The sequence below is a fragment of the Desmodus rotundus genome, chromosome 4, assembly GCF_022682495.2.
Source record: "Desmodus rotundus isolate HL8 chromosome 4, HLdesRot8A.1, whole genome shotgun sequence".
In the NCBI taxonomy this organism is placed as follows: domain Eukaryota; kingdom Metazoa; phylum Chordata; class Mammalia; order Chiroptera; family Phyllostomidae; genus Desmodus; species Desmodus rotundus.
Genome location: NC_071390.1, coordinates 33,928,090 through 33,955,159, shown reverse-complemented (window position 1 = coordinate 33,955,159; position 27,070 = coordinate 33,928,090). Strand labels below are relative to the sequence as shown.

The 27,070-nt window shown below is 36.3% G+C and overlaps 1 protein-coding gene across 2 annotated transcripts in view; it reads right to left on the bottom strand.

The window, feature by feature from the left end:
- Positions 1 to 9,098: 9,098 nt before the first annotated feature.
- Positions 9,099 to 27,070, bottom strand: part of PRKG1 (protein kinase cGMP-dependent 1) — a 1,161,962-nt gene continuing 1,143,990 nt past the window's right edge. For both annotated transcript variants that reach the window (XM_024563402.4, XM_045197730.3), the window contains exons 15-18: positions 20,085 to 20,207; positions 19,939 to 20,001; positions 18,592 to 18,658; positions 9,099 to 13,658 (exon numbers count right to left, since the gene is read on the bottom strand). In XM_024563402.4, the coding sequence (XP_024419170.1) occupies positions 13,560 to 13,658; positions 18,592 to 18,658; positions 19,939 to 20,001; positions 20,085 to 20,207 (352 nt within the window). In that variant the 3' untranslated portion in view covers positions 9,099 to 13,559. The remainder of the gene's footprint in view (positions 13,659 to 18,591; positions 18,659 to 19,938; positions 20,002 to 20,084; positions 20,208 to 27,070) is intronic.

Genomic DNA, 27,070 nt, shown 5'->3' with positions numbered 1-27,070 from the left:
GTGACTGCAAAGGCAAATGAGAGAACTTTGGGGGATGATGGACCTGTCCCATATCATGATAGTCTGTTTATTAAAACTCAAAACTCTTCACAAAAAGGACAAGATGTACTCTAGGTACATTATAACTCAGTAAACCTAACACACGCACACAAAGGTAACAAAGGACTGTGATGCGTTAATGACGTTCCTTCTGAGTCCCTTCCGATTTTTGCCCACGGTCACAGGCATACTTTTACCTAGCTGTCATAGAAATTGATGCTTTATTTTGCTCTTTAAAAATCTGACTAATTTTGCCACTTTAGCCAAGATCAGTATGATGACGCGGCAAGGTAAGACCCCTCAGTCAGCTTCGAATCAGCATCCTCTGTGCTCCGGGGCCGTGGTGCTTCTCAGGAGCTGCTTGTATTCCTTGGTGGTCCTCTCAGGATTCCGCACACATATATGCTCTTAACTGCCAAAGGACGAAGTACAGCCAGTACTAATTCTAATAACTACAAATATTATGCTAGCAGCTGCACTTCCACCGTTGTTCTATTAAGTTTCCCACTGTTCTATATAACTTGTACATTAAGTAGGACACTTGGCTCTAAAGAAATGGAAGTATCAGTGCATTGTAACTATTGTATTATTCTACACAACCATATGGGTTTGTATCTTCTTTTTGAACCTTAAATTATTAATATTTGCTTGTTTCAGTAGATGAAAAATAATATTCTCTTATATTTTTATTGTCTCTGAATAGTCATGTATGTATGATTTTCTGAAGATTTGTTTGGCCTAGAATTTTCCTACAATATGATATTTATAATAATCTGGAGACCTTAAAACTTTCATCTGGAAATGCAATGTAGAGCCCTTTAATAGAACCACAATAGAACTACATAAACTGAGAACCTGGTCTTAGATCCTAATTGTCATTTTAAATCTAATTTTCATACAATTACAAATCAGACTGTTTTCTTAATTTTTCTTCCTGATGATTCATTATCAGTGTATAAAATGCAACCAGTTTCTGAATATTAATTTTGTATCCTTCCAATTTACTGAATTCATTTATTAGTTCTAATAGTTTTTTGGTAGAATCTTTAGGGTTATCTAGATTTAGTATCATGTCACCTGCCAATAATGACAGTTTTGCTTCTTCCTTTCAACTTGGGTGCCTTTATTTCTTTTTATTGTCTGATTGCTGTGGCTAGAACTGCAATACTGTGATGAATAACAGTGGTGGAAGTGGACATCTTTGTTTTGTTCTTGATCTTAAGAGAAAGCTTTCAGCTTTCACCATGAAGTACGATGTTAGCTGTTGATTTGTCATATGTGGCTTTTATTATGTTGATGTATGTTCTCTCCACCCCCACTTTGCTGATAGGGTTTTTTAAAATCATAAATGGGTGCTAGATTTTGTTAATGCTTTTTCTATATCTGTTGATATGATCATAAGGTTTTTATCCTTCATTTGGTTTATATGCTATATCACTTTCAATGATATGTGGATGCTGAACTAACCTTGCATCCCAGGAATAAATCCCACTTTATCATGGTATATGATCTTTTTTACTGTATTGCTGAATCTGCCCTGGCTGGTGAGGCTCAGTGGATTGACTGCTGGCCTGAGACCTAAAGGGTCGCTGGTTCCATTCCCAGTCAGGGCACATGCCTGGGTTGCAGGCCAGATCTCCAGTTAGAGGCACATGAGAAGTAACCACACATTGATGTTTCTCTCCCTCTCTTAAAAAATGTTTTGCTGAACTTGGTTTGCTAGTATTTTGTTGAGGATTTTTTTTGCTTCTATGTTCATCAGGGTTATTGGCCTATAATTTTCTGTTTTTGTATTGTCTTTGGTCTTAGTATCAGGGTAATGATGGCCTTATAAAATGAATTTGGGGGGCTTTCCCTCCTCTTAACTTTTTTTGGGAATAGTTTGACAGAATAGATGTTAATTCTTCTTAGAATGCTTGATGAAATTTAATGTGAAGCCATCTGGTTCAGAATTTTTGTCTTTTGGGAGTTATGATTACTGATTCTATTTTGTTAGTAGTTATTGGTATTTTTTGTTTCTCTTAATTCTTGGAATATTGTATGTTTCTAGGAATTTATTCATTTCTTCCAGGTTGTCCAATGGTGTCCGCCAATGCTTCTGTCACTGGAGAAGGTTGCCCCAACCCCCACCCCTCCAGCTCTTGCCCTGTAGTCAGCTTACAATTATTTCGCCATGTATAAAGCACACTCAAGCTTTTGGCCCAAACTTTCAGGAAAAAACTTTTAATTTTTAAAATCTTTTTAATTTTTTAATTCAATTATGATTTATGTTTAGATGCTTGTTTTTTGTATTTTAGAGGGTATTATTTTGCAGGCGGATATCATTATTGCTTTCTAGAGTTACACTTTTAACACTTGTATAAATAAAAGAATTACAAACATTTATGTAGATAAGGAATTAATACTACTATGTATAATGCACAGCCTTATTTTTCCCTCAAAATTTTGGGCAAAAAGTGTGCATTATACACGGCAAAATATGGTAGTTCCTCCTTATAGGTCCCTAGTACTTTTTGAGCTACTGCCCCTGCACTGGAGCTGAGAGTGAGTTTGTGGGCAAGTGGGTCTTTGAGGGACCACTGAGAGCAGCAACTCAGTCTCTAGCACCCCTTTCTCTTCCTTGGAAGAGGTACCTGCTGGTTGTCCCAGTCCAATGTCATGGGGACTTCTCTTCCCAGCACCGATGTCCGGGCCTGCGAAGTCCGGTGTGGGCCTGGGACCTGTTGCTCCTCAGAGGGGGCCTCCACAGCCAAGAAATCCCTTCTGCTTCTTTCTTAGTCGTCACACAGTGGTTGTGGGACCTGTCCTCTTGGTGTCTCCACCCATCCTACCAGTCTTAACACGTCTTCTTCTTTACATCTTTAGTTACAGGACTTCTGTTCAGCTAGTCTTCAGATGGTTCTCAGTGATGAGTGTCCTGTAATTTAGTTGTGACTTTGATGTGGTCATGGGAGGACGTGAGCACAGAGTTGACCTACTCTGCCATCTTGAGTGGAAAGTCTGCCTTTTCGTGTTGATGATGGTTTCCTTCACTCTCCAGAAAGCTTTTAGTTTGATGGAATCCCAATTGTTTAGTTTTGTTTTTATTTTCCTTGACTTTGTATTTTTGAGATAAAACTAAGTTGGCTACTTTCAACATATATACATCATTTGATTAATTTTGCTACCATTTTGATTGGGGTTTTTGTGTCTATGTTCATGAGAGAGATTGAAATAAAATTTTTTTTCTTGTATTATGCATGTCTGATTTTGGATCAAGATTGTGCCAATCTCATAAAATAAGTGGGAGGGTATTCCTTTCCTCTCTGTTCTCTGGAAGACTTTCTGTGAGGTTAGAAATATCTTTTTTCTTTACCTAATCTGGAAATACATAGTAATTTAAGGCTATACAGCTGGCTTCTTCTGCCATGGTTCTCTACATCAGTGCTGCCCAACAGAACTTTCTGTGTTCCTAGAAATATTCTGTATCTGCCCTAACCTACATGGTAGCCAATAGCCACCTGTGGCTACTGTGACTGAGGAATGGAAATTTTCAAAATTGCACGTAACGGTAAATAGCCACATGCGGCTAGGAGCCGCTACATGGAACAACACGGTCCTATACAAACTCTTGTTACTTGCCCAGGCCTCTTCCTGCTTGTCTCCCGGTATTCCTCTCTTGGTGTTTCTCTCGCCTTTCTGCACTAAACTCTCCCTTGTGGGTCTTGAGCTACAACCTTTTTTTTTTTTTTTTTTAACTGTTTCCTGTTGCTAAGGCAACCATGTCTGACTTCTTGCTTTTCAATTTTTTCTTTTTCAGGAATTCTTTATCATCTCTTATCTACCATGAATTTCTCTCCTAATCTGCATGTGTGCTGCAGTACTTATTCATTTATTTTTAAATATTAAGGTTTTTCCCCTTTCTTTGGATTTGTTATAGTTAGTGAAAGATTCCTGAAAGGGTTTAGTGTATATTCTTGCATAGTGTTTCAGATGGGGAAAATATAATACAAAAAAGTGAGGTTACTTGTTCAGAGTCAGTGTCTCCTAGTGTCTGCATCAGGGCCCTATGTGAAACTCCTAGTTTCTTTTTCACCAGCCCAGTTCTTTTCCAATAAAATAGCCATAAAGAAAGTAAGCTATATTTTGAACTTTGCAGTGTATCATTTATAAATACAAACAAACAATGCTTAAATTGTCTTGGGTAAACCTTTTTACATATCAACCTTCTCTGAAGTATAGTTTGCTCAAATTTGCTCCACCCTGAGATAAATTTATCTCCAAAGAGTCCTTCCAGAACCTCAACAACTTCTTTCTAGCTGTTTCCCAGCGGCCTCAAGATGACACAATCTCCATCATGCTCCCCCCCCCCCCCAAAAAAATTACAGGCTTTTACAGAGTCCTTCTTCACTATTTATTTCTCTTCATTCAAACAATGCTTTCTTTATCTCAATATACAGGCTTTGGACCAGTGCTTATAAACCAAGGAAGCACTTATAGGTCAGAGAGAGCTTTCTGAAGGTAGTTATGCATCTGATCAGAACAATGTGAATTAGTCATTGAAAAGTGAGACGACAGTTGAATTTTTGTTCTCTCTCAGAAAGTAGTTGTAAAAGGCTGGAAGCCAGGCAAGTGGTTGGAGACCCAGATGCATTTTAAACAGTCTGGGAGCTAATTTCATTAAGGGGCCTGACAGCATCCGGAGGGCATCCAGGAGCCCTTGAGGAAGCTAGGAGTTGCAAGATAAGATTGGCATTAAAAAAAAAAAAAAGAATTGGTCCTCAATAAGGAGAAAAGATTGGAGGAGGGTTAGGACTGAAGGCTTAAAGATTTTTTTAAAAGATCTTATTTATTTACTTTTAGAGAGAGGGGTTGGGAGGGAGAAAGAGACAGAGGGAAACATCGACATATGAGAAATATATCAATCCTTTGCCTCTCGCATGTACCCAACCGGGAACCTGGCCTGCAACTCAGGCATGTGCCCTCTCCAGGAATCGAACTGGCAACCCTTCGGTTTGCAGGCCAGCACTCAATCCACTGAGCCATACCAACCAGGACATGATTTTTTAAAAATATATTTAATTGAAGTTATTTTTACACATGAGGAAAATGTACAAAGCAGTAATGCTTTCTTGAACTCAGACTCACAGACCAAGAAACAGTGTAAAGCTCATCATTTTGGGTATATCATGTATTTTTGTTATATGTTTCCACTCTCTTTAACGTGAATTTAAATGAAATATGCAAACACACAATTTGATGAGCATTGGCACTGTGAACACGCTTGTGCCACCAGTCAAGTCAAGGCTTAACTGAGCTACCAGTGCCCCAGAAGCAGTCACTACAGTCACTACCCTTCTCCCCAAAGTTAACCACTCTTTTAATTTCTCTCCCTATGGATCTTTTCAATTAATTTTTCTCCTAAGAAATGAGCTAACACTCTCATAAAAGAGAAGAGTGTCAAGTATAATGTAGTTCAGTGGTTTTTCAACATTAAAAATTAACAGTAGAATAGTTTCTTCAAATAAAATTACATACAATCTTAATATGTGAAAGAGGTAATATCAGCACTTCTCTGATTGAATTAGAATTAGAAAAGTGGGACCCCTCGAGCCTACTCACTGCACATTTCCTGTCTGTAACATATGTATTCGCCCCGCAGTCCACCCTGCTGGACTCTGAGACGTCACTCCCGTATCCCGCGGCTCTATGGAAAACTCAACTAGAAAACCATCCGTCCATTTTAAGTCCTTCCTTTTGAATAATGGTTCGCAGGTTTTCCCAGAAAGAGCTGGATAGTAAATATTCTAGGCAGTAACTGCCATATGACATCTTTCTCAATATTCAACGTACATGCTGCTGTAGTGTGAAAGCAGTGGTAGATAATTTGTATTGGGCTTTTCTAATAAAACTTCACTTACAAAAATAGGCAGAGGGGGTGGGGGTGGACTCATCCCATGGGTGGTAATTTGCAACCCCTGCTTTTGAAAAAATAAGGAAAGGGAGGTTCATAAAAGTGAAGTGACTTAGAGTCGCAGAATTTTATTACTAAACTGAACTTTAACAATCATCTTATGAGTAAGGAAACCAAGGGCCTGGTAACTTACAGTAATTCACAAAGCAATGTGTGGCACATGTAACCTAGCAAGGAATTACATATATGACATCATAATTATGGTTAAGATGGTATTTTGTTCCTATTCCAGCCTGTTTTTGTTACTAAAACTCTCAGCCTCTCATTTCTTTCCAATAAGCTTGAAGAATCATTCATGCTCCCCCTGAGAATTCTTATGCTCCATTCCCATCACTAATATAATTTCTCCCGAGGCTCTTTGCTTCTCCTGCTACTAACCCTGGCTCTTCTAAGTTTCAGTATTCACACAAGTGGCCCAAATAACTGGATGCACCAATTTTAGGTGGGCTGTGTTCTAAGCATGTTTCCCTCTATCACCCTGTTAAAATGCATCTTTGCTTTGCAGAGTTTAAGGTAGTTTTGTCAAAGGACTAAGCATCTCAGTGAATGCATCACATTTTTATTGCAGCTATACTGCCCCTCACACCGGGTCTCAAGACGTATCCCATTGTCTTCTACCTGGGAGTGGGTTATTCACACCGGCGAACTCAAATGCAGAGGGGAGGACAGGCCTTGGCTTCTGACTGTCAGAATGGGCAAGCTTATGCTGCCAAAATAGGCAAAGCCAAAGTCTTAGTGGCTTCAAGCAATAGTATAGTTCACCATACAGCCCCTGTGGGTTGGCTAGGGGCTGTTCCTCCTCATCAAAGTCCTCATCCTGCCTCATCTGCCACTGATGAAGAATCGCCCATCACAGTATTATAAGGAAAGGAGAACATGTTGAAGCAAAAACTGGCTCTTAAGTTTCCTGCTTAAAGTGACAGGCTTACTTTTCAATGGCAGAGAAAAGTCAAAAGGCTAAACCTGACTTCCATTGGGCGGGAAATCCCTCAGGTAAGGAAATAGGACCCTGGGGAACTGCAGTCAACATGCCGCTGAGGCAGAAGCTCAAGACTGTTATCATTTCTCCCTAGAGGACTAACAGCTGTCATGCAAATTCCACTTTCGGTATCCCACCCTGATATACCAGGTACCAGGAGTAGGGATACATGTAACTTTTTGCCTTTGTGAATCAAGATGTACATGTATTCCTCAACAAAAATAGTTCATTATTAATATGCTACTTTAGTATGGAAAGGATACTTATATAGGGGGAGTAAAATGCCATTTAACATATCTGAGGATACTTAATAAGCTATGGATATCCATGCCTGTCGACATTCTTCTTTCCTCTCTCACCACACTACTCTTGAAATGCATTTCCCTGGGCCTTCTTTTCCTGCTTCTCTTCCATGGATGCATGTAAATGTTTTCATCAAAACAAACTAAGCTGCTTGTTAAAAATTCAGGTTCCCAGGGTTATATATCAAAATAACTCTGAGTGATTCTGTAAATCTATAGTTTCCCATATTTCCCATGTACATTTTATGACGTTGATATTTGAAAAACACTGGTCTGGAGCATATGCCTTAAACCTGTGCAATGATTTTTAAGAAATATGTGGTCAACATTTGTGGTAGTTAGAAATGCCTTGTTTTCTTTCTTTTCTTTCCTTTTTCTTCTCCCCCCGCCCCCTTTTTGCATGAAGTGAGACTTAATCTGTCTGGCTTCGCTAATTGACATGCGGGGATGGATGTGCCTTTTGTTCCACAGTCTCATCCTGGGTGAAAATACAAAGGTACCAGAGGCAAACATTACTGTTTTGTCAATTTATAGTCCTTCTGAGTTGGAGAGAGAGAGGATGGAATAGAGGAAAACTCTAAACAATACTCTCAGAATAACAGTATGGTGGTTGTCCTGTACCCATATTATGCATAGGACACATTTTCAGCTGTAACCGAGAACCTGAGCATAGGTCTGCAAGCATAACATTATCAATACATTCGTCTCAGATGCACTTATAATTGATTCTTATTGCCATAGTACAATAATTGCGCAGTGATTTACTTCATTTGGAGTTACCATGTACAAGATGTGACAGTGTCACGGACACAATATTCTCACGATTGCCAGCTTCCCCTGTCCTGTCCCCATCCCCCACCCCACCAGCCACTGCTCTGATGACTGAGTTATGATCTGTGTGCTCCCCTCAAGCCCAAACGACAGTGTAATCAATTCAAAAATAACCTTTCAGGATCAAAGAGGACCATTCTTAAATCAGGGTATGAAAATCACAGAACTTAAAAAATAGACACTAAAAACTTAATTCACTTTTACTTGCAGGAGAAATGAACTTATTGGCTGCACCCTAGTAACATAATATTTTAAAAAGTTGTTTTATTGGCTCTGAGAGCTGTAACTGGATTGAGTTTCTAGTTTTCATTAAAAAGGGGGGTCAACTCACCATCACTGGTAATATGATGCCAGTAAGACAAAGGCAGTCAGAGTAAGGGAATGTTTATGTTGCAGTCAGTTCTTCACTTGTGCACCATTCACGACACAAGTGGGGAACAAAGTGATGCGGGAAGAGTATGGTCAGGACTTTGGAGTGTTTGTTGTGAATGCTTTGTTCTCTCAATCTACATCCTTTATGCATAAGAAGCTTCCCAGAGAGATCAGGTGAATAAACCTAAAGGCAAAGATTCATGAAGTTGCTATTCATATGAAATAATTGCCTGCTAGCATATAGTATTATATCAGAATTATCCCTTCGATGGTACACCTAGTTCACAGTTGGACATGTGGTAGCCCCAAAAAGGTATATGGTGGTGGTGTGCAGAAAACTGCTAATTTCCAGGTTTGCGTGGGTCTCTACATTCGCTTTGCTGTTCACACGGAATGACCTAACATCATCCCTATTGAATTCTTTAAACCAATTTGTCGGATTAATTTTATATTATCTCATAATGCATTATTTGATGGGGGACACTTGGTTATAAGTGTTTTCTACGCTGTTATAGGGACAGTCTTCAATAGCCCTGCACAGCGTTTCAATCCTAGTAATGATACATCAATTGTACGCTTGGACTCTTGTCTGGAATTAAACGTCAACTAGGTTCAAAAGTAATTATTTTTTTATTTCAATTCTATAAAGTGTACAACAGGCACTCAGCAATTACAGCTGCAGGAAAAATACAGAGCAAATCAAAGCAGATTAAGTTTATGAAAAAGTTTTTAATCTACATCAAAAGAGTGCAAGTGGTCAGTGACCGTTCGATGACAGTTGTTGCATTCTGACTAACAAAGAACTCTTTCGTGTAGAACAAATTGTAAGAGGACAATCAACCATAGCTGTAAGAGTACAAAAGAACTGACCAGTTGTAAAAACATCATACAATGAAATAAACTTGATAAACGATGCTCAAAGAAATGGCCCTTTTCTTGAAAAGCCCACACCTCTGAGTCACGGTCAAGACCTCAGAGCTCTGTCTGTTGTTGATGCAGGGGCCGAAAGAGAGCAGGGCTAACAACATGCTTTCCATGTTTAGCTTTCTAGGTCTGTTGAAAACTTGCCTCAGAAGTGATTTGCATATACAAGAACTCAGAGAAAGCATCCTGTTTTGTTGAGTGGTGCACCAAGATACTCATCGGTTTCACAACAAGGTTTGGTGAGCAGTCATTTCCTAATTTCTCTTTTCAGTTGGACCATTGTGATTAGAGTCTATAAAATGAAAAATATTAGAACTTGACAGTACTAATTTTTTAAACGGAATCTGCACAGCTTAGCAAAACAGGAATACCTGTATACAGACTGATAGTATGTCATATATTAATTTGACCTGCACATACATTTATACATTTCACAGAAATGACGCTGTATCTCATTAACAGATACACAGCTCTGGTACATTTAACAGAAATAAGAGAACAACTTCATCATTTCTGTAATTCATCAATATTATATAATAAAGGCTTATAAATTGTTAGCAGAAAGAACTGTAAAACGCAGCAAGCTAAGAAAGGACAACATTTTGAGGTGTGTTTGTCTTTGTCATGCAGCATAACACCAAATTTGTTTTTTTTTTAATAGGATGCCATGAATTTAAGGCACTTGCAACAATGCCAGATAGCCAGGTCATGTTCTAAACTATGGGACAGATGAATAACAGTACAGTTGACGTAATTTTCAATAATACTGACAATTATGACATTAATTCAAGTCTACTTAGACCTAAAAACATTATTCAGTACAAATAAAATGAAATAATAATGTTGTGAAACACTAAAAAAAGTTATATGTACCACAAAATATCACACAAAAAATATCTATTTACATAAATATTTGTCTGTGGTCCTATCGTGAAAGAAAGTAATGGGTAATGCACAGATCGCCGCTACTGTAAGCAACCAGTTCTAATATCCTTAATTCCCATACAGTTGCTAACTTCTTTCAATTTACATTTGCCATCAGTGTAGTCAGTTAGAAATGAAACAAGAATATTCAAGGGTTGAATTTATATATTAAACATGTGTAATTCACATGCATATCCCATCATTTTAAGTAAAAATTATAACTTGTAAAGAATATACTCAAAATAAATGTTTTAAATGCCACATGGATCTGATTCATATATTAATAACAAAGAAGGTACAAACATAAAAATTATTTATAACAATTTTCTAGAAATAATTTTTTCTAATGTATTCAATCTATCTCATATACACTATTATAATGTTCCTTTCCTTGGCAGTTTTCAGTTTTCCTGTGAGTCAAGACACAGAAAGCCCTTATTTCCCATACGTAAAGTATTAACAAGAAAGTTAACAAGTCAAATAGGTTGTGACTAAGAATAGACACTTATCCAGATGTCCTTAGTGTAGGAAAAATAGAGGGGCCATGAAAAATCCCGAAGTGAGACAGACTTTATGAAGCTGACCACGAATTTTAGCCCTAATGTCTTCATTAAGACAAGATTTAATTCCTTAAAATTCAATGTGGAAAATTAAACGAGTGTTCTCCTTTAGTAATTCTTGGATGATGTACTTCACTTTCATTGTTTGGTGATTGCTTTAGACATCCAAATGTAATTCCACAGATAAAATTAACGAAGATGCAATAACACGTGGGAGAAATGACCTACAGTTACGTTGTGCTGAGTACTACTTCTTCCTTCTCCATAGAATTTGTACATTATTGGTCGTCTTAGACTTGAACCACAGTTCCAAAAGCCATAGTAAATGCTAATCTCTGGGGCTGTTGGGATTTTTGAAAAGTTGCATGAGCAGATTCTTAATATTTAGGTAAATTTAATATTCTAGAAAACCTTTAGCATGCCTAACCCACTCTCTCTTTTAACAAAAATCACTGAACATTAACTATAATGTTGAAATTATGTATTTTAAAAGCCAATTAAAAGTAATATAAAACTTCTGAAATATCTTGGGGAATAGACTGACTTTGAGAAATTGTTTATAAGGGAGGGAAAAACTCCATAACACAAAAATATCTTAGATCAAACTTTTAATTTAATTTTATTCTAATTATATATAATATGTTCATAATACTTTTAATCTCCAAATGTCTTAGATTATTATATTTTAATAAGATATATTCTAAAGTAGCCTTAATAATGAAAAATTCAAAGAAAAATAATATCATATGCCTTCTTGGATACAGTAAATGATCCAGGTGGATTTTTTTTTTTTTTTTGCAGAAGTGTCTATATTTGTTTGACTTTTAAAAATCACTCTCTATGGGAAATATGCAAACCCCTATTTAATATACCAAATTACATACACAGTTCCAATCAGGATGACAGCTTGTAAAGTTATGCATTTGTCTAAGTAGATGTAATGCTATTTGTCCAAAAAGCTTCCCAATGGTTCTGCTACTTACGGTAGCTAATAATAGTCAACTGGCCTGCTGGCAAAGGACTCAGTTTAAGTTACTGACTTTTCCCCATGTGAGAAAGATAAATCAGTTTGATATTTTCAAATCCAGTCTTTTCTAGGTAGTATGATATTTCAGAATTATAATATTTTTGTTTGATTTAGTTAACCTTATTTTTAAGAAATCAATTCGCTGTTTTCTTCCCTATTGCCTTCCTACTTTCACAAGCACATGGACTCATGTAGGCTAATTCATCATAATGTAATCAATACCTGGCCAAATTCTTGTCTTGTTCCTTGACATCACATTAAGAAAGTTTTCTCATCTAGCCAATCAGTGAATCTCAATGACTTCCTTTCTTTCTTTCCTTCCTTCCTTCCTTCCTTCCTTCCTTCCTTCCTTCCTTCCCTCTTTTGCTTTCTTTCTCTTTTCCTTTTTCTTTCTATTCTTTTCTTTCTTCTATCTTCTTCTTCTTATTATTATTATTATTTTGGTTCAGGCCTAAGACAAGAAGCTAGTTCAAACAGGTTTTTAATAACCTCTCTCTATCAAACCCAGACTATGCTGTATAAGTGAAATCTGACAAGAGTTTGGTTTGATAAATTTAGTGAAAATGCTTTAGTCTCTGGCTACACATGTAATGATTAGAATTTGTGTTGTCTGTTCAAACACTGACATTTACAGATGAAAGATATACATAGCACCTATATAGTTTTTTATTTTTATTTTTTGGATGAATCTTGATCCCTCTCCATCCCACCCCACCCTGACCCCAAGGGTTTATTTCTATAAAAGGGAATATTTTAAGCCTCAGTTTGAGGGTGTGTTAGGTAATAAATAAAAACCAATTGCTGCTAGTCACTTATTTCCAGGACCATCTTTAAGCACAATATTTAAAAAAATATGAAATGGTTGTGAATTGCTTTATTCCACTCTGTCATGCCAATTTATCAAAAAGAAACAAACAAATATCATGCATGTTGGGTTTTTTTTCAATCCTCTGTGAAAACGCATATATCCCTGCTATGGGATTTCTCAGCAGAATCCATAGCAGTTGTGCTTTTAACATATCATTTTTTTTAAATCTGTCAGAAAGGAAAGGTAACATTCAGTCTTGTCATCAGCACGGCTGGGAAATGAAATCATGGAACTTCTAGCACTGGTTTGACATGAACTCTGTGACCAACAGATGCGTGGTCCTCTCTTGTATGGTATGTACACCGGCCTGCGGTAACAGATCCTCCAACCCTCATGTGGGAAAAGGCAGAGCCCAGGTTTTGTACCATAGAAATCCATCGTACCCAATATATTATTTTTTGATCTTGTGGATCATTCTAGCAAGGTACAGACTCTCTTACGAGATTGAAGTGTTTCTTACTGTCTCTCAAATTATAATCAGAGCGAAGCTAGATCATTGCAACAATAGGAAACGTCTCTTTACTGGTGAAAGGCTTTGCTTCAGGACCACCATGTCAACTGCTATTTTTAGGTTCAAACAGAAAACATGTAAAAAGAGCACTATTGTCATCTAAGCAATAAGTCCTAATGCCACTGGAGTTACTGGAGCAGCATCGATCAAAGGCATCATGGTGACCCCGAGCACTAATCTTCTCTCTTTCCCTCAGCTGTGGGTTTGCTGGCAGCTGTGTCTCAGGAAAAGCTGTCTTCAGCAAGGCAGAAGCAGGTAAGAGAAGTACATTAGAAGTCTATGTCCCATCCTGAGTTGTCATCAGGTGGTGGTTCGTCATTGTCCTCAGGGAAACTGTCAAAATTGCTTGTGTCTGTGGGTGATGCAACCTAGAAATGAGAGAATGAATAGTAAAAAGGTGTCTGATTCTTTAGTAAAATCCCATGATAGATTTTAAAATATCCTTCTTTATTCATTCCTTAATGGAATGACTATTTTTTGAGTGTCTGCTAGGTAGCAGGTTTTGTGCTTCATTGTATTGGGGGTAACAGGGATGACTAAAAATGCATATGATCCTTGCCCTCATGGAGTTTATACTCTAGTGAGGGGTAAATTGTGTGATTATAATTATCTATGGCTTTTTGTGATTATTTGCTTTACATTTTGGTTAGTGCTATAAAAAAAAAGATGCCAGAGGGAGGAGCCAAGATGGCGGCGTAGGTAGACACACTGAGCCTCCTTGCACAACCAGAACTGACAGAGAATCGAACAGCAAGGGGGACTGACACCAAGGAAATAGAAAATAAACACATCCAGACTGGTAGGAGGGGCGAAGACGGGCACCGGGGTGGAGAGGACTCGTGAGGCTGTGGCGGGACTGAGACTGGCGGAGTGTGGGACAAATGGCGCAGGCAGTCTGAGCACTAGCAGACCCTGCGGCCCCACATTTGCACAGATAAACCCAGAGGGCCGGACTCAGAGTGGCAGAGAACGGGGCAGGCAGAGTGGCGGGTAGCACCCTGCGGCACCACATTCGCCCACAGATAAACCGGACTAACGGTGGGCAGCGAAGCAGACCGAGCAACCCAGGGCTCCAGCTCGGGGAAATAAAGCCTCAAACCTCTGATTGAAAGCGCCCCTGGGGGTTGGGGCGGCAGCAGGAGAGACTCCCAGCCTCACAGGAGAGGTTGTTGGAGAGACCCACAGGGGCCTAGAGTGTGCACAGGCCCACTTACTCGGGAACCAGCACCAGAGTGGCCCAGTTTGACTGTGGGTATCAGAGTGAAAGATTGAAATCCGGAGGAGAGTGAGGCGGGCGCCATTGCTCCCACTCGGCCCCTCCCCCATGTACAGCGTCACAGCGCAGCCACCAGCATTACCCTGCCCTGGTGAACACCTAAGGCTCCGCCCCTTAAAGTAACAGATGCACCAAGACAAACAAAAAAAATGGCCCAAATGACAGAATACTTCAAAGCTCCAGAAAAAATACAACTAAGCGATGAAGAGATAGCCAACCTATCGGATGCACAGTTCAAAGCACTGGTTATCAATATGCTCACAGACGTGGTTGAATCTGTTCAAAAAACAGATGAAAAAATGAAGCCTATGCTAAGAGAAACAAAGGAAAATGTACAGGGAACCAATAGTGATGAGAAGGAAACTGGGACTCAAATCAATGGTATGGACCAGAAGGAAGAAACAAACATCCAACCAGAAAAGAATGAAGAAACAAGAGCTTGGAAAAATGAGGAGAGGCTTAGGAACCTCCAGGACACCTTGAAACGTTCCAACATCCGAATTATAGGGGTGCCAGAAGGAGAAGAGGAAGAACAAAAAATTGAAAACTTATTTGAACAAATAATGGAGAACTTCCCCGATCTGGCAAAGGAAATAGACTTCCAGGAAGTCCAGGAAGCTCAGAGAGTCCCAAAGAAGCTGGACCCAAGGAGGAACACACCAAGGTACATCATAATTACATTACCCAAGATTAAACGCAAGGACCTACATCCAAGATTACTGTATCCAGCAAAGCTATCATTTAGAATGGAAGGGAAGATAAAGTGCTTCTCAGATAAGGTCAGGTTAAAGAAGCTCATCATCACCAAGCCCTTATTATATGAAATGTTAAAGGGAGTTACCTAAGGAAAAGAAGATCAAAAATAGGAACAGTAAAAATGACAGCAAACTCACAGTTATTAATGATCACACATAAAACAAAAACGAGAGCAAACTAGGCAAACAACTAGAACATGAGGGTTGGAATAAGTAGCATAGATGATAGGTGGAAAATAGACAGGGGGAGGGTAAAAATAGTGTAGGAAATGTAGAAGCCAAAGAACTTATAAGTATGACCCATGGACATGAACTATGGGGGGGGAATGTGGGAGGGAGGGGGGTGGGCAGGATGGAGTGGAGTGGGGGGGGGAATGGGACAACTGTAATAGCATAATCAATAAATATATTAAAAAAATGCCATGAGAAAATAAGTGTCATCATGGAAAGCATGTTTGAAAAAGTATTATTGTAAACCTAAGAATCAATGAGTTCAATAAAGAGGGAATAGCACATGCAAAGGTCCTGAGGTGAGAGAGAGAGCTCCATGCCGGGAAGTAAGCAAAAGAGGCCAACACTGTTGCTGCATAAGAGAGAAGGGGAATAGAATGAGAAATAGGAGAAACAGGCAGGAGTCAGCTTATGGAGAGCCTTGTAAGCCATCTTAAGGATTTTGTGCATTTATTCCAACTATAATAATAAGCCATTTCTAAACTCCAGCAAAAATTCACTGGACAAAGTTCAATCTAGAGCGTCGGTTAAAGCAGTGAGGAAACACACTTTTGTTTCCTTCCTATTCTAACATTTACAACCATTTACAGATATATATATACATATATATATACACATATATATATATACACATATATATATATATGTATATAGCTCCCCTTTTACTGTTACTGTTGCATAAAAGGAGACCCCCAATAATATATTTAGATTAAGATAATTTAGGCTTAATATTTATTTCTCCAAGTTTCTCATTCAACGCTTCTAAAAACAAACCTTCATGAATGCAATTAGCATCTGTAATGGTAATGGCTCTTCTGTCTTGTTTGTGCTTGTGACTAAACATAAACATTAGCACAGAAATAAATCTTAGAAGTAGGGAAGTGTTTCTGCATATGGAACAGTCTTGAATTAGTCCCAGAAAGACACATATAAATCAAGGGCTCAGGACACAGAGCAGGCCTCTCCCCTTAGTTAAGATGCAGCAGATTTTATTAGACATATGCAGAATAAAAATAAAAATGCAGTCAGTTGAAATAGTTTTCAAGTTAATATAGTGTAAACACTTAGTCTCCTTAGTGTACTAGCTATTTAGCAAAATTTTGGATGTGTTAAGAAAAAAGAGGGTTTTTTTGTTTGTTTGTTTGTTTGTTTTAGAGACTAATGAAAGAATAAAAGAACACAGTTGTGCCTGGGATTGCCTCCAAATAATACGGGGGCAGTATTTCATCTTTTTCTTTTTTCTTTTACGGCCGAGTACTATTCCATTGTATATATGTAACTTTTTTATCCAGTCACCTGTTGAAGGACACGTAAGTTGTTTCATGTCTTGGCTATTGTGAATAATGCTGCAATTAACAGAGGAGTATATATACCTTTATGATTAAGTGTTTTCAAAATTTGGGGGCTAGATACACAGAAGTGGTATTGCTGGGTCATACAGTTGTTCTATTCTTAATTTGGGGGGAACCTCCATACCATTTTCCATAGAGACTATTCCAATTTACATTCCCACCAGTAGTGTGTCAGGGTTCCCTTTTCTCCACATCCTCTCCAACACTTGTGATCTCTGGTCTTGTCGATGATAGCCATAACAGCCATTTTAACGGCTGTGAGGTGGTATCTTACTGAGGTTTTGATTTGCATTTCCCTTATAGCTAGTGCAGTTGAGCATCTTTTGCTGTATCTGTTGTCCACCTGTATGTCTTCTTGGGAAAAGTGTCTGTTCAGGTCCTCTGTCTATTTTTAATTGGTTGGTTCTTTTTTTTTGTTATTGCTGTTGAGTGGTATGAGTTCTTTATATGTTTTGGATATTAGACTCTTATCAGAGGTGTCATTTGCAAACATCTTCTCCCATTTGGTAGGTTGTCTTTTTACTTTGTTGATGGTTTATTTTGCTGTGCAGAAGTTTTTAGTTTGATTAAGTTGCATTCATTTATTTTTTGCTTTTACTTTTCTTGCTTTTGGGGTCAAGTTCGCAAAAACCCCTTCAAGACTAGCGTCCATGGTTTAGTGCCTGTATTTTCTTCTATGTATTTTGTTGTTTGGGGTCTTATGTTCAAGTCGTTAATCCATTTTGCGTTAATTTTTGTATATGCTGTCAGAAAGCCCTAGTGTGATACTTTTGCATGTAGCTTTCTAATTTCCCAACTGCCATTTACTGAAGAGGCTTTCCTTTCTCCATTGTATGTTTTGGATACTTTATTGAAAATTAGTTGCCCATAAATGTGTGGGTTTATTTTTGAGCTCTCAGTTCTTTTCCATTTTTCTACATGTCTATTTTTCTGCCAATAACATATTATTTTGAATACTGTGGCACTGTTGTATGGTTTGAAGATGGGGGGAGTAATATGGTAACAATAGGGGGGAACTATGTAGGGCCATAAATGAAATAATATTAGCCAGGAATCCATGGCTGTTGCAAACAATTGCTGGTCTGCTGACCAAACCCGACCAGAAATCAGAGGAATGCTTTGATGTGGCTCTTATGGTTTGGCCCTTAGGGACAGAGCAAGATAGAGAGTTAACTGGAGTCGTAAACATAAAATGACATACTGTTCTAACTCCCCAAGTGCTCTCTCGTGTACACGGCATCTTATGTAGAGAGAACACATATGTGGAGAAATTTAAAACATATATTTTTCTGATAATAATTCATGAATATGAACAATTAAACTTGTTAATGCATTCTTATTCTTGGGTAATGATGTACAACGTTCATATATTATGAAAAAGAAACCTGGTTGATGGAGATTCATTATGCTCTTTTAACACTTACCATACCAAAAGTCAACTTTTACTCACAAATAAAAGAAACAAATTAGAACGGATAGTTAGAAAAGGCAACAGTAAAATGTATAAGCTGTACATATATAACCATCCCCTGGCTTATGTGTTTTTAAGCTTGGATTTTAGATGTAATTATTTTAATGTAGTAACTTCTCTTGTTTACTTTATCTGATCTTAGAATAAACTTTAAAAATAACTGACATAAACACTTTTGTGTGTATCAGAAATAGACAAACTGGAAAGTCTACTTACACTTGGTATTATGGGAGGTGTCAAGGTGCCTTTTCTTAAGCCTTCCCAGTTAAAGCCCTCAAACCATCTGAGAAAGAAAAAAATAGTAGAGAGTTAAATGCATTTTGCCTGAGCTAACACCTTCTCAGTGAAACATATATGACATCCATATCTCATGGAAAAGAGGCAAATATCTTCAATGTGAGAAAAATATGTTCTATTTAATTGCAGATTTCTTAAAATTAGATTATTCTGTGGAATGCATCATTTAAAATATCAAATTGTCAATCTTTCAATACCAATTAGAAAGCAACTCATTTCTGTTTTAGTAATTTGTCATGATATCTGCATGACATTATTCCTACACTATCATTATAACTTAAAAAATGTCATAATGCACTTGGCCCTGGGTCTTGCAGAATGTTTTGTTTTAAAGGAGGTGGGATCAGGCGTGAAAGTCAGGACAGAAAATTATCCTCCTATCTTTGCAGCTGATGCAGTAGGAAGGCTCAGTTAGTTAGCCTTTCGCATCACTGTATTGATCTCTACATGTCTCCTTGTCCTCCCTTTCTTCCTTTTAATGCACTGAATGTATTTTGTGTGCAGTTTTTCTGTGAAAATGTTGACCAAATAACACGAAGGGCTTTTTCTGTTTGTTTTTTGTTGTTTTTGTCTTTGAAAGAGTTCACCATTAGCAAATGCTTACACCAAAATCTTAACGGTCCTTTTAGATATTCATACGTGTTTTGGTAAGTAAGTTCCTCCGGTATCAATGTGAATTTCCTGTGAGTATCACAGAAACAGATAAATAGAGAAAAACCAGCTTGGTCTGAGGTTAGCTCTAGAACATCCATCAATATGCATAAGGTCTGATATTTGAGATTCTCTATTTTTTGTAGGGACTATATATACATTTCTTTGTCATGCTAATTAGATAATGACTGAAGAAATACAGGGTCCAGCAGAACTAATGCCTGCTTGAGTGCGGTTGGTAGGGTAGTAATATGGATGTAATAATTTATAGTTTTAATTTGAACATTTGACCTAAAATGTCATAAAGTGTGCCTGAGTGTGATATTGTTATATTACAGAATTACATGCTTGTGATTTTGTAATAAAAGATTTTGTAGTAAAAAAGGGGCATTATTTGTTCTGGACCCTGTATATTTTGATTCTAGTCTAGGAAATAAGGCAGAATACGATGGAGGACTTTTGTTTTTAATAGTCTGGTAAGGAATACCAGAATTAAAATATGTGCTATTTGTATCAGTTATATAACCACTAACTTTAAAAAAAACATCAGCCTAGGGAAATGTTTTCTGGTCTTCTGAACTCTCAAACTTAAAATTATAAGGAAAGGATACTTACTTGTGCTTTTGAATGTCTTTCACTCCATTTTTCAAATTCCCTAATCTTTCTGATGGATTGTCCCTAAAAATGAAACAATAATTGATTAAAAAATCCAATTTTTAATATTATACACTTTTCAAAAACAATATAGTTGACATGCTTACCTGCATAGTTTTTTAATTAAATTAGCAGCATTTTTGGCAATCTTCTTTGGAAATTCTATCATGTCAATCCCTCTCAATATGATGTTATAGGTTTTCATAGGATCTGGGCCTGAGAAAGGTGGGCTGCAAGAGAGATGAAAAGAGATATTACTTTTCTTTTCTAAATTTTAATTGTTATACCTCCATAAATGATATCAATTCTTATTTCAGGGCTTATATTGGGAAGATAATGGAATAAAACAATTAACAGCAAAACTGTGGAAACCTTTCTAAATAAACCGCTTAGCAAAACCACAAATGGGTCAGGTTTGTCTGCTTCCCTCTCATTTCTTTTTAGAGCAGAGATTTACCCCTTTTGCCATCCTTAGTCATGCAAGTTGCTTCTTGAACTGTCTGGCCCTTTCTCATACTTGTCATCTCACTGAGTACATTTTGGATGAAATCCAAAATTTTTAGGGTGGGCTACAAGTACATCAATGATAGGACTCTACTTTACGACATCATCCCCCTCACTCAGGGGGATTTAGGCAAGCCAGCCTTCCATCTCTCCGAAGAACCAGGCCATTTTCTCACTCGGGGTGAGAAAAGTGTGTTCAGATGGGAAAATAATATGATATACCTTGAAATTTGTTTTCTTTGGAAATTCATTGTTCTCCTAATACAAGGCTCATATGTCTTTGGGAAAACATTATGGACTATTATTTTTGTCAATCATGCTTATTAATAGCAGTGTAAAATAGTTCCTTCTACTGACCAGCCATAATGATTTGCTTAAAATAGGGCATAAGTAGGAGATTTGCTTGTGCAGAAAACTGATTATCTGCCTAGAGTTTCTGTCTCAATTTTCTGTGACAGGTACTTCCTGTTTACCATAATACATCATTAGCTAGTAATTTAACCTGCCAATTTTATCACTTTTAAAGATACATAAACATGAAATTCTATTTAATATTCTCTTAGAATTTAAGGATTTCCTCTTTTGTGATGTTATGATTAAATATTCCCTTTACTCTCAAGTTAACGTGCCAGTTTTAATTTTTACTTTAAATATGAGAAATAACCACATCTTAGATTTTTGTCAATTTAATGTTTTCCTCATACATGTGTACTGTTGCTTTTGTGTACTTATTTCTCTTCAAAAGACAACAAAACTCACTTATTGAAGATCACTTTTTCTTTTCTACAAGTAATGCATATTCAATCCAAGATATTCACATAATATATAAAACATAAAATTAGAAAGATGTAAAAATCATCCAATACCCCAAAATGTTAATAGTAATTAATTTTAAAATATAATTTTAGTCATTTCTCTATGTAGATGGAGAGACATAGGATTATACCATACATGCTTTTTAAAATAAATGCTAAATTTCAGATATGTGTCTCTTCATCAACAATATTAACTCCTAAAAGGTTTCCCTTAAATTAAGAAAATGTTTTTTTTTAAATTTTGAATCTGGAGGGTTTTTTTTTATAATGACATATTGGGTTTGCCAGAAAGTTCATTTTTTCCCATAAGAAGGCTCTAGTAGCGCTTAGTGGTCTTTAACTTCAGTCGAAACAATTTTGTTAGATTGTATAGTGACAACCGTCATATCAGTGTGTATTTAAAAACTTATCAAAACTGGCGAATTTTTGTGTAACAATTTTAACATTAAAGATGAAGAAAATATGCAACATTTTCGGTATATTATGCTTTATTATTTCAAGAAAGATAAAATCGCAACTGAAATGCAAAAAAATGATCTGTGCAGCGTATGAAAAAGGTGCTGTGACTGATCGAACAGATCCAAAGTGGTTTGTGAATTTTAGCACTGGAGATTTCCCACTGGACAATGCTGCACGGTGGAGTAGCCCAGTTGAAATTGACAGCCATCTCATTGAGACGTTAATTGAGAGCTATTAGTGTTAATCTCTGTGGGAGATAGCTGACATACTCAAAATATTCAAATCAATAAAGTTATTGGTGAAAATGAAAAAAGATGTCTTTTATTTTACAAAAAAACCCATATGGACATTTTGGCAAACCCAATAATTTAACTGTAGAAGAATACTTAAGATTCTTAATTGTAAATGACGACAAATAGGTTCTCCTATAGTCATTCTTATCTTCTCTCCCCCATCTAAACTATGTTTGATTTTAGTATTAGATTGCCAAAGATTATAACATTTTTATTCTTTTATTCGTACCCAAAATTCAATGATTTAATCTAAGTTCTAATTAATTAGATCACATTCATGTCTTATGGTCTTACATTCAGGTCTTTAATCTGTTTAGAGTTAGTTGTGTCTGGTGTAAGAGAGTGATCTAGGTTTCCCAACCATTTATTGAGCAGACTATCTTTTCTCCATTGCATATTCTTGCTTTTTTTGTTGTAAATCAATTGACCATATATGCATGGGTTAATTTCTGGGCTCTATTCTTATCCAATGATCTGTGTGTCACTTTTTATGCCATACTGATTTGATTAGTATGGTTTTGTAATATAGTTTGAAATCAGGATATATGATACCTCCACTTTGTTCTTCTACTTCTGTGAAAAAATGTCACCGGAAATTTGACAAAGAATCTGTAGATTGCTTGGGTAGTATAGACATATTAACAACATTAATTCTTCTAATCCAATGCTATGAAATATTTTTCCATTTATTTGTGTCTTATTCAATTTCTTTCATCAATGTCTTATAGTTGTCTATGTACAGTTCTTTCATTTCTTGGTTAAGTTTATTTCTATATATTTTATTCTTTTTGATGCAATTGTAAATTAGATTATTTTCTTAATTTATCTTTCTTATGGTACATTATTAGTGTATAAAAATGCAACATATTTCTATATATTGATTTTGTATACTGAAACTTTACTGAATCTGTTGATTAGTACTAACAGTTTTTCCTGGGAATCTGTAGGGTTTTTCTGTATACAGGGTCTGGCAGAAGTATCGCTTGCTTGAATATAGTTTGTAGGGTAATAATATGAGTGTAATAATTTATAATTTTAATGTGAACATTTCACCTAAAATGTCATGTGGTGTGCTTGAGTGTGATATTGTTATGTTACAGTATTACATGCTTATGATTTTGTAAAAAAAGATTTTGTAATAAAAAGGGGTGTTATTTGTGCTAGGCCCTGTATAATAAGTCATTTGCAAATAATTTACCACTTCCTTTCCAATTTGAATTCTATTTATTTATTTGCCTGATCTGCCTTGGGCTCAATATACTACATTGAATAAAAATGGTAAGGGTGGGCATCCTCATCCTGTTACTGGCCACGGTGGGAAGACTTTCAGCTTTCATCACTGAGTCTAATACTAACTGTGGGCTTCTCGTATATGGCATTTATTCTGTTGAAGTATATTGCTGCTATACTCATTTTGTTGAGAGTTTTTATCAGGAAAGGATGTTAATTTTTGTTAAATGTTTTTGTCTGCATCTATTGAGATAATCATGTGGTTTTTATACATTGTTTTGTTAATGTGGTGTATCACATTGGTTGATTTGTGAATGTAGAACCATCCTTGGAACAAATCCCACTTGATCATGGTGTATGCCCCTTTTAATGTATTGTTGAATTTAATTTGCTAATATATTAATGAATTTTTACATCAGTTTTCATCAGACATACTGTCCTATAATTTAACTTTCTTGGGGCATCCTCACCTGGGTTTGGTATCAGAGAAATGCTGGCATCAAACAATAAGCTTAGAAGTGTTACTTCCTCTTCTATTTTTTAGAAAAGTCTGAGAAAGATTGACATTAATTCTTCTCTCAATATTTGGTAGAATTCACCTGGTCCTGAACTTTTGTTTCTTGGTAAGTTTTTGATTATTAACTCAATCTTCTTACTAGAAATCAGTCTTGATTTTTTAAATTTCTTCATGATTAAATCTCAATAGGTTGTATGCTCATAGAAATGTATGTTTTTTTTTCTCAGTTGTCCAATTTGTTCACATATAATTGTTCATGGTATTCTCTTATAATCTTTTTGTATTTCTGTGGTATCAGTTGTAATGTTTTCTCTTTCATTTCTGACTACATTTATATAAGTCCTTTTTTCCCTTTTTAAATCTCTATTTAATCTGTTTCTAATCTGATCTTTATTTCCTTCCTTCTATGAACTTTCGGGTTTCATTTGTTCTTTTTTTTTTCAAGTGTAAAATTAGGTTGTTTATTTGAGATTATTCTTGTTTCTTGATCTGAGCATTTATCACCATGAACTTCCCTCTAAGAACCAATTTTGTTGCATCTTATACATTGTGGAATGTTGTATTTTCATTTTCTTTTGTCTATGCATAATTTTTTATTTCTCTTTTGATATCCTCAATGACTCATTGGTTGTTCAGTAGCATGTTGTTTAATCTCCACATATTTGTGATTTTTCCTGTTTTCTTTTAGTAATTGATTTCTAGTTTCATATCATTGTAGTTGGGAAAGATGCCTGAAATAATTTCAATTTTCTTAAATTTATTAAACCCTGTTTTGTGGCCTCACATATGAACTTTTTTGTAGAATGTTGCATGTGCACACAAGAAGAATGTATATTCTGTTGCTTTTGGGTACAATGTTCTGTATTATCTCTTGACTTCATCTGGTCTAAGGTCTCATTAAAGGCTGATGTTCCCTGGTTGACTTGATCTATCCATTGGTGTAAATGGGATATTAAGGTCCCCTAGTATTATTGTATGCTGTCTATTTCTCCCATAGGCTTTGTTAATATTGGCTTTATACATTTAAGTGCTCCTATATTGAGTGTGTAAATATTTACAAATTTTATGTTCTCTTGCGGAATTGACCACTTTATCATTATGTAATGACTTTGTCTCTTTTACAGTCTTTCTTTAAAGTCCATTTTCTCTTATACAACTATAGTTACCCCTGTTTTCTTTTAGTTTCCATTTGCATGGAATATCTCTTTCCATCCCTTTACTCCTAACATCTGAAGTGAGACTTTTGTAGGCAGCATATACATGGCTCATTTTTTAAAATTTATTCAGCCATTCTATGTCCTTTGATTTGTGAACTGAGTCTACTTACATTGTAAAGTAATTATTGGTAGCTATATACAGATTGCTATTTTGTTAATTTTGGGGGGCTGTTGAATAGTTCCTCTCTGTTCTTTTCTTCGACTCTTGCTCTCTTCCTTTGTGGTTTGATGAGTGTCTTCAGTGGTATCCTTAGATTCATTTGTCTTTATCTTTTGGGTGTCTATATAGGTTTTAGCGTCGTGATTATCATGAGACTTAACCTATAACAACTTATATTTGTAACAGTCTCATGTTAATTTGATAGTAATTCAAGTTTGAATATATTCTAAAGCACTGCATTCCCCCTCCCAATATTTTATATTTCTGATACCACATTTTATACCTTTTTATCTTTTGTATCATTTAATTATTTATGGTAGGTAGTTATTTTTTTTTACAAATTTTGTCTTTTAACTAGCTTTAAGTGATTAAAGTTTTACCATATGTTTACCTTTACCTGTGACATTTTACTTTCCTATGTGTTCTTGTTACTAATTAGTACCCTATCTTTTCAATTTAAACAGTTTCCTAACATTTTTTTGGATGGCTAATTTGCTGGTGATGAATTTCTTTAGTTTTTGCTCATCTGGAAAACTCTTCATATCTCCTTCAATTCTGAATAATAACTTCACCAGACAGAGTATTCTTAGTTGGAAGGTTTTTTTTTCTTTCCACATTTTAAATACACCGTGACACTCCCTTCTGCCGTTATGACAGGTGTGAGGAGGTATCTCATTGTGGTTTTGGTTTGCATTTCCCTGATGATTAGTGATGTTGAGCATCTTTTCATATGTCTGTTGGACATCTGTATGTGTTCTTTGGAGAAACGATTTTTTTGTCTTTTTATTTTTTAATTAGATTGGTTTATTTTTAAGTTTCTTGGTATTGATTTGTACAATTTCTTATATATTTTGGATGTCAACCCCGTATAGAATATGTCATTTGTGAAAATATCCTCCTGGTCTGTATGTTGTCTTTCCATTCTTTTTCATGGTTTCCTTCACTATGCAGAATCTTTATAGTTTGGTGAAGTCCCATCTGTTTATTTTTTCTTTTGTTTTCCTTGATTGAGGGAACATATCCAAAAAGATACTACTCACACTCATGTCAGGTAGTTTACTACTTACGCTTTCTTCTAGGAGTTTTATGATTTCAGACCTTACATTTAAGTCATTAAACCATTTTGGGTTTATGTTTGTATATGGTATAACAGAGTGGTCCAGTTTCATTTTTTCCATGTATCTGTCCATTTTTCCCAACACTACTTATTGAAGAAACTATTGTTTCTCCATTGTATATTCTTGCCTGCTTTGCCATAGATTAGTTGACCATATGAGCAAGTGTTTATTTCTGGATTCTCGATTCTGTTCTATTTCTTTTTTAATTTTTATTTTCATTTTCATTTTTTTTTATTGTTGTTCAAGTACAGTTGTCTCCATTTTCTGCCCCCTCCACTCCCCTCTCCCCCAGCCATCCCCACTTCCCACCCTCTATCCTACCCCACTTTGGCTTTGTCCATGGGTGCTTTATACATGTTCCTTGATGACCCTCTCCCCTTTTCCCCCCATTATTGCCTCCCACATCCCCTCTGGTTATTGTAAGTTTGTTCTTAATTTCAATGTCTTTGGTTATATTGTGCTTGCTTGTTTGTTTTGTTGATTAGGTTCTACTTATAGGTGAGGTCACATGGTATTTGTCTTTTGCCACCTGGCTTATTTCACTTAGCATAATGTTCTTCAGATCCATCCATGCTGTTGGAAATGGTAGGAGCTCCTTCTTTATTACTGCTGTGAAGGTATTCCATTGTGTAAATGTACCATAGTTTTTTGATCCACTCATTTACTGATGGGCACTTATGCTGTTTCCAGCACTTAGCTATTGTAAATTCTGCTGCTATGAACATTGGGGTGCATAGGTTCTTTTGAATTGGTGTTTCAGGATTCTTAGGGTATAATCCC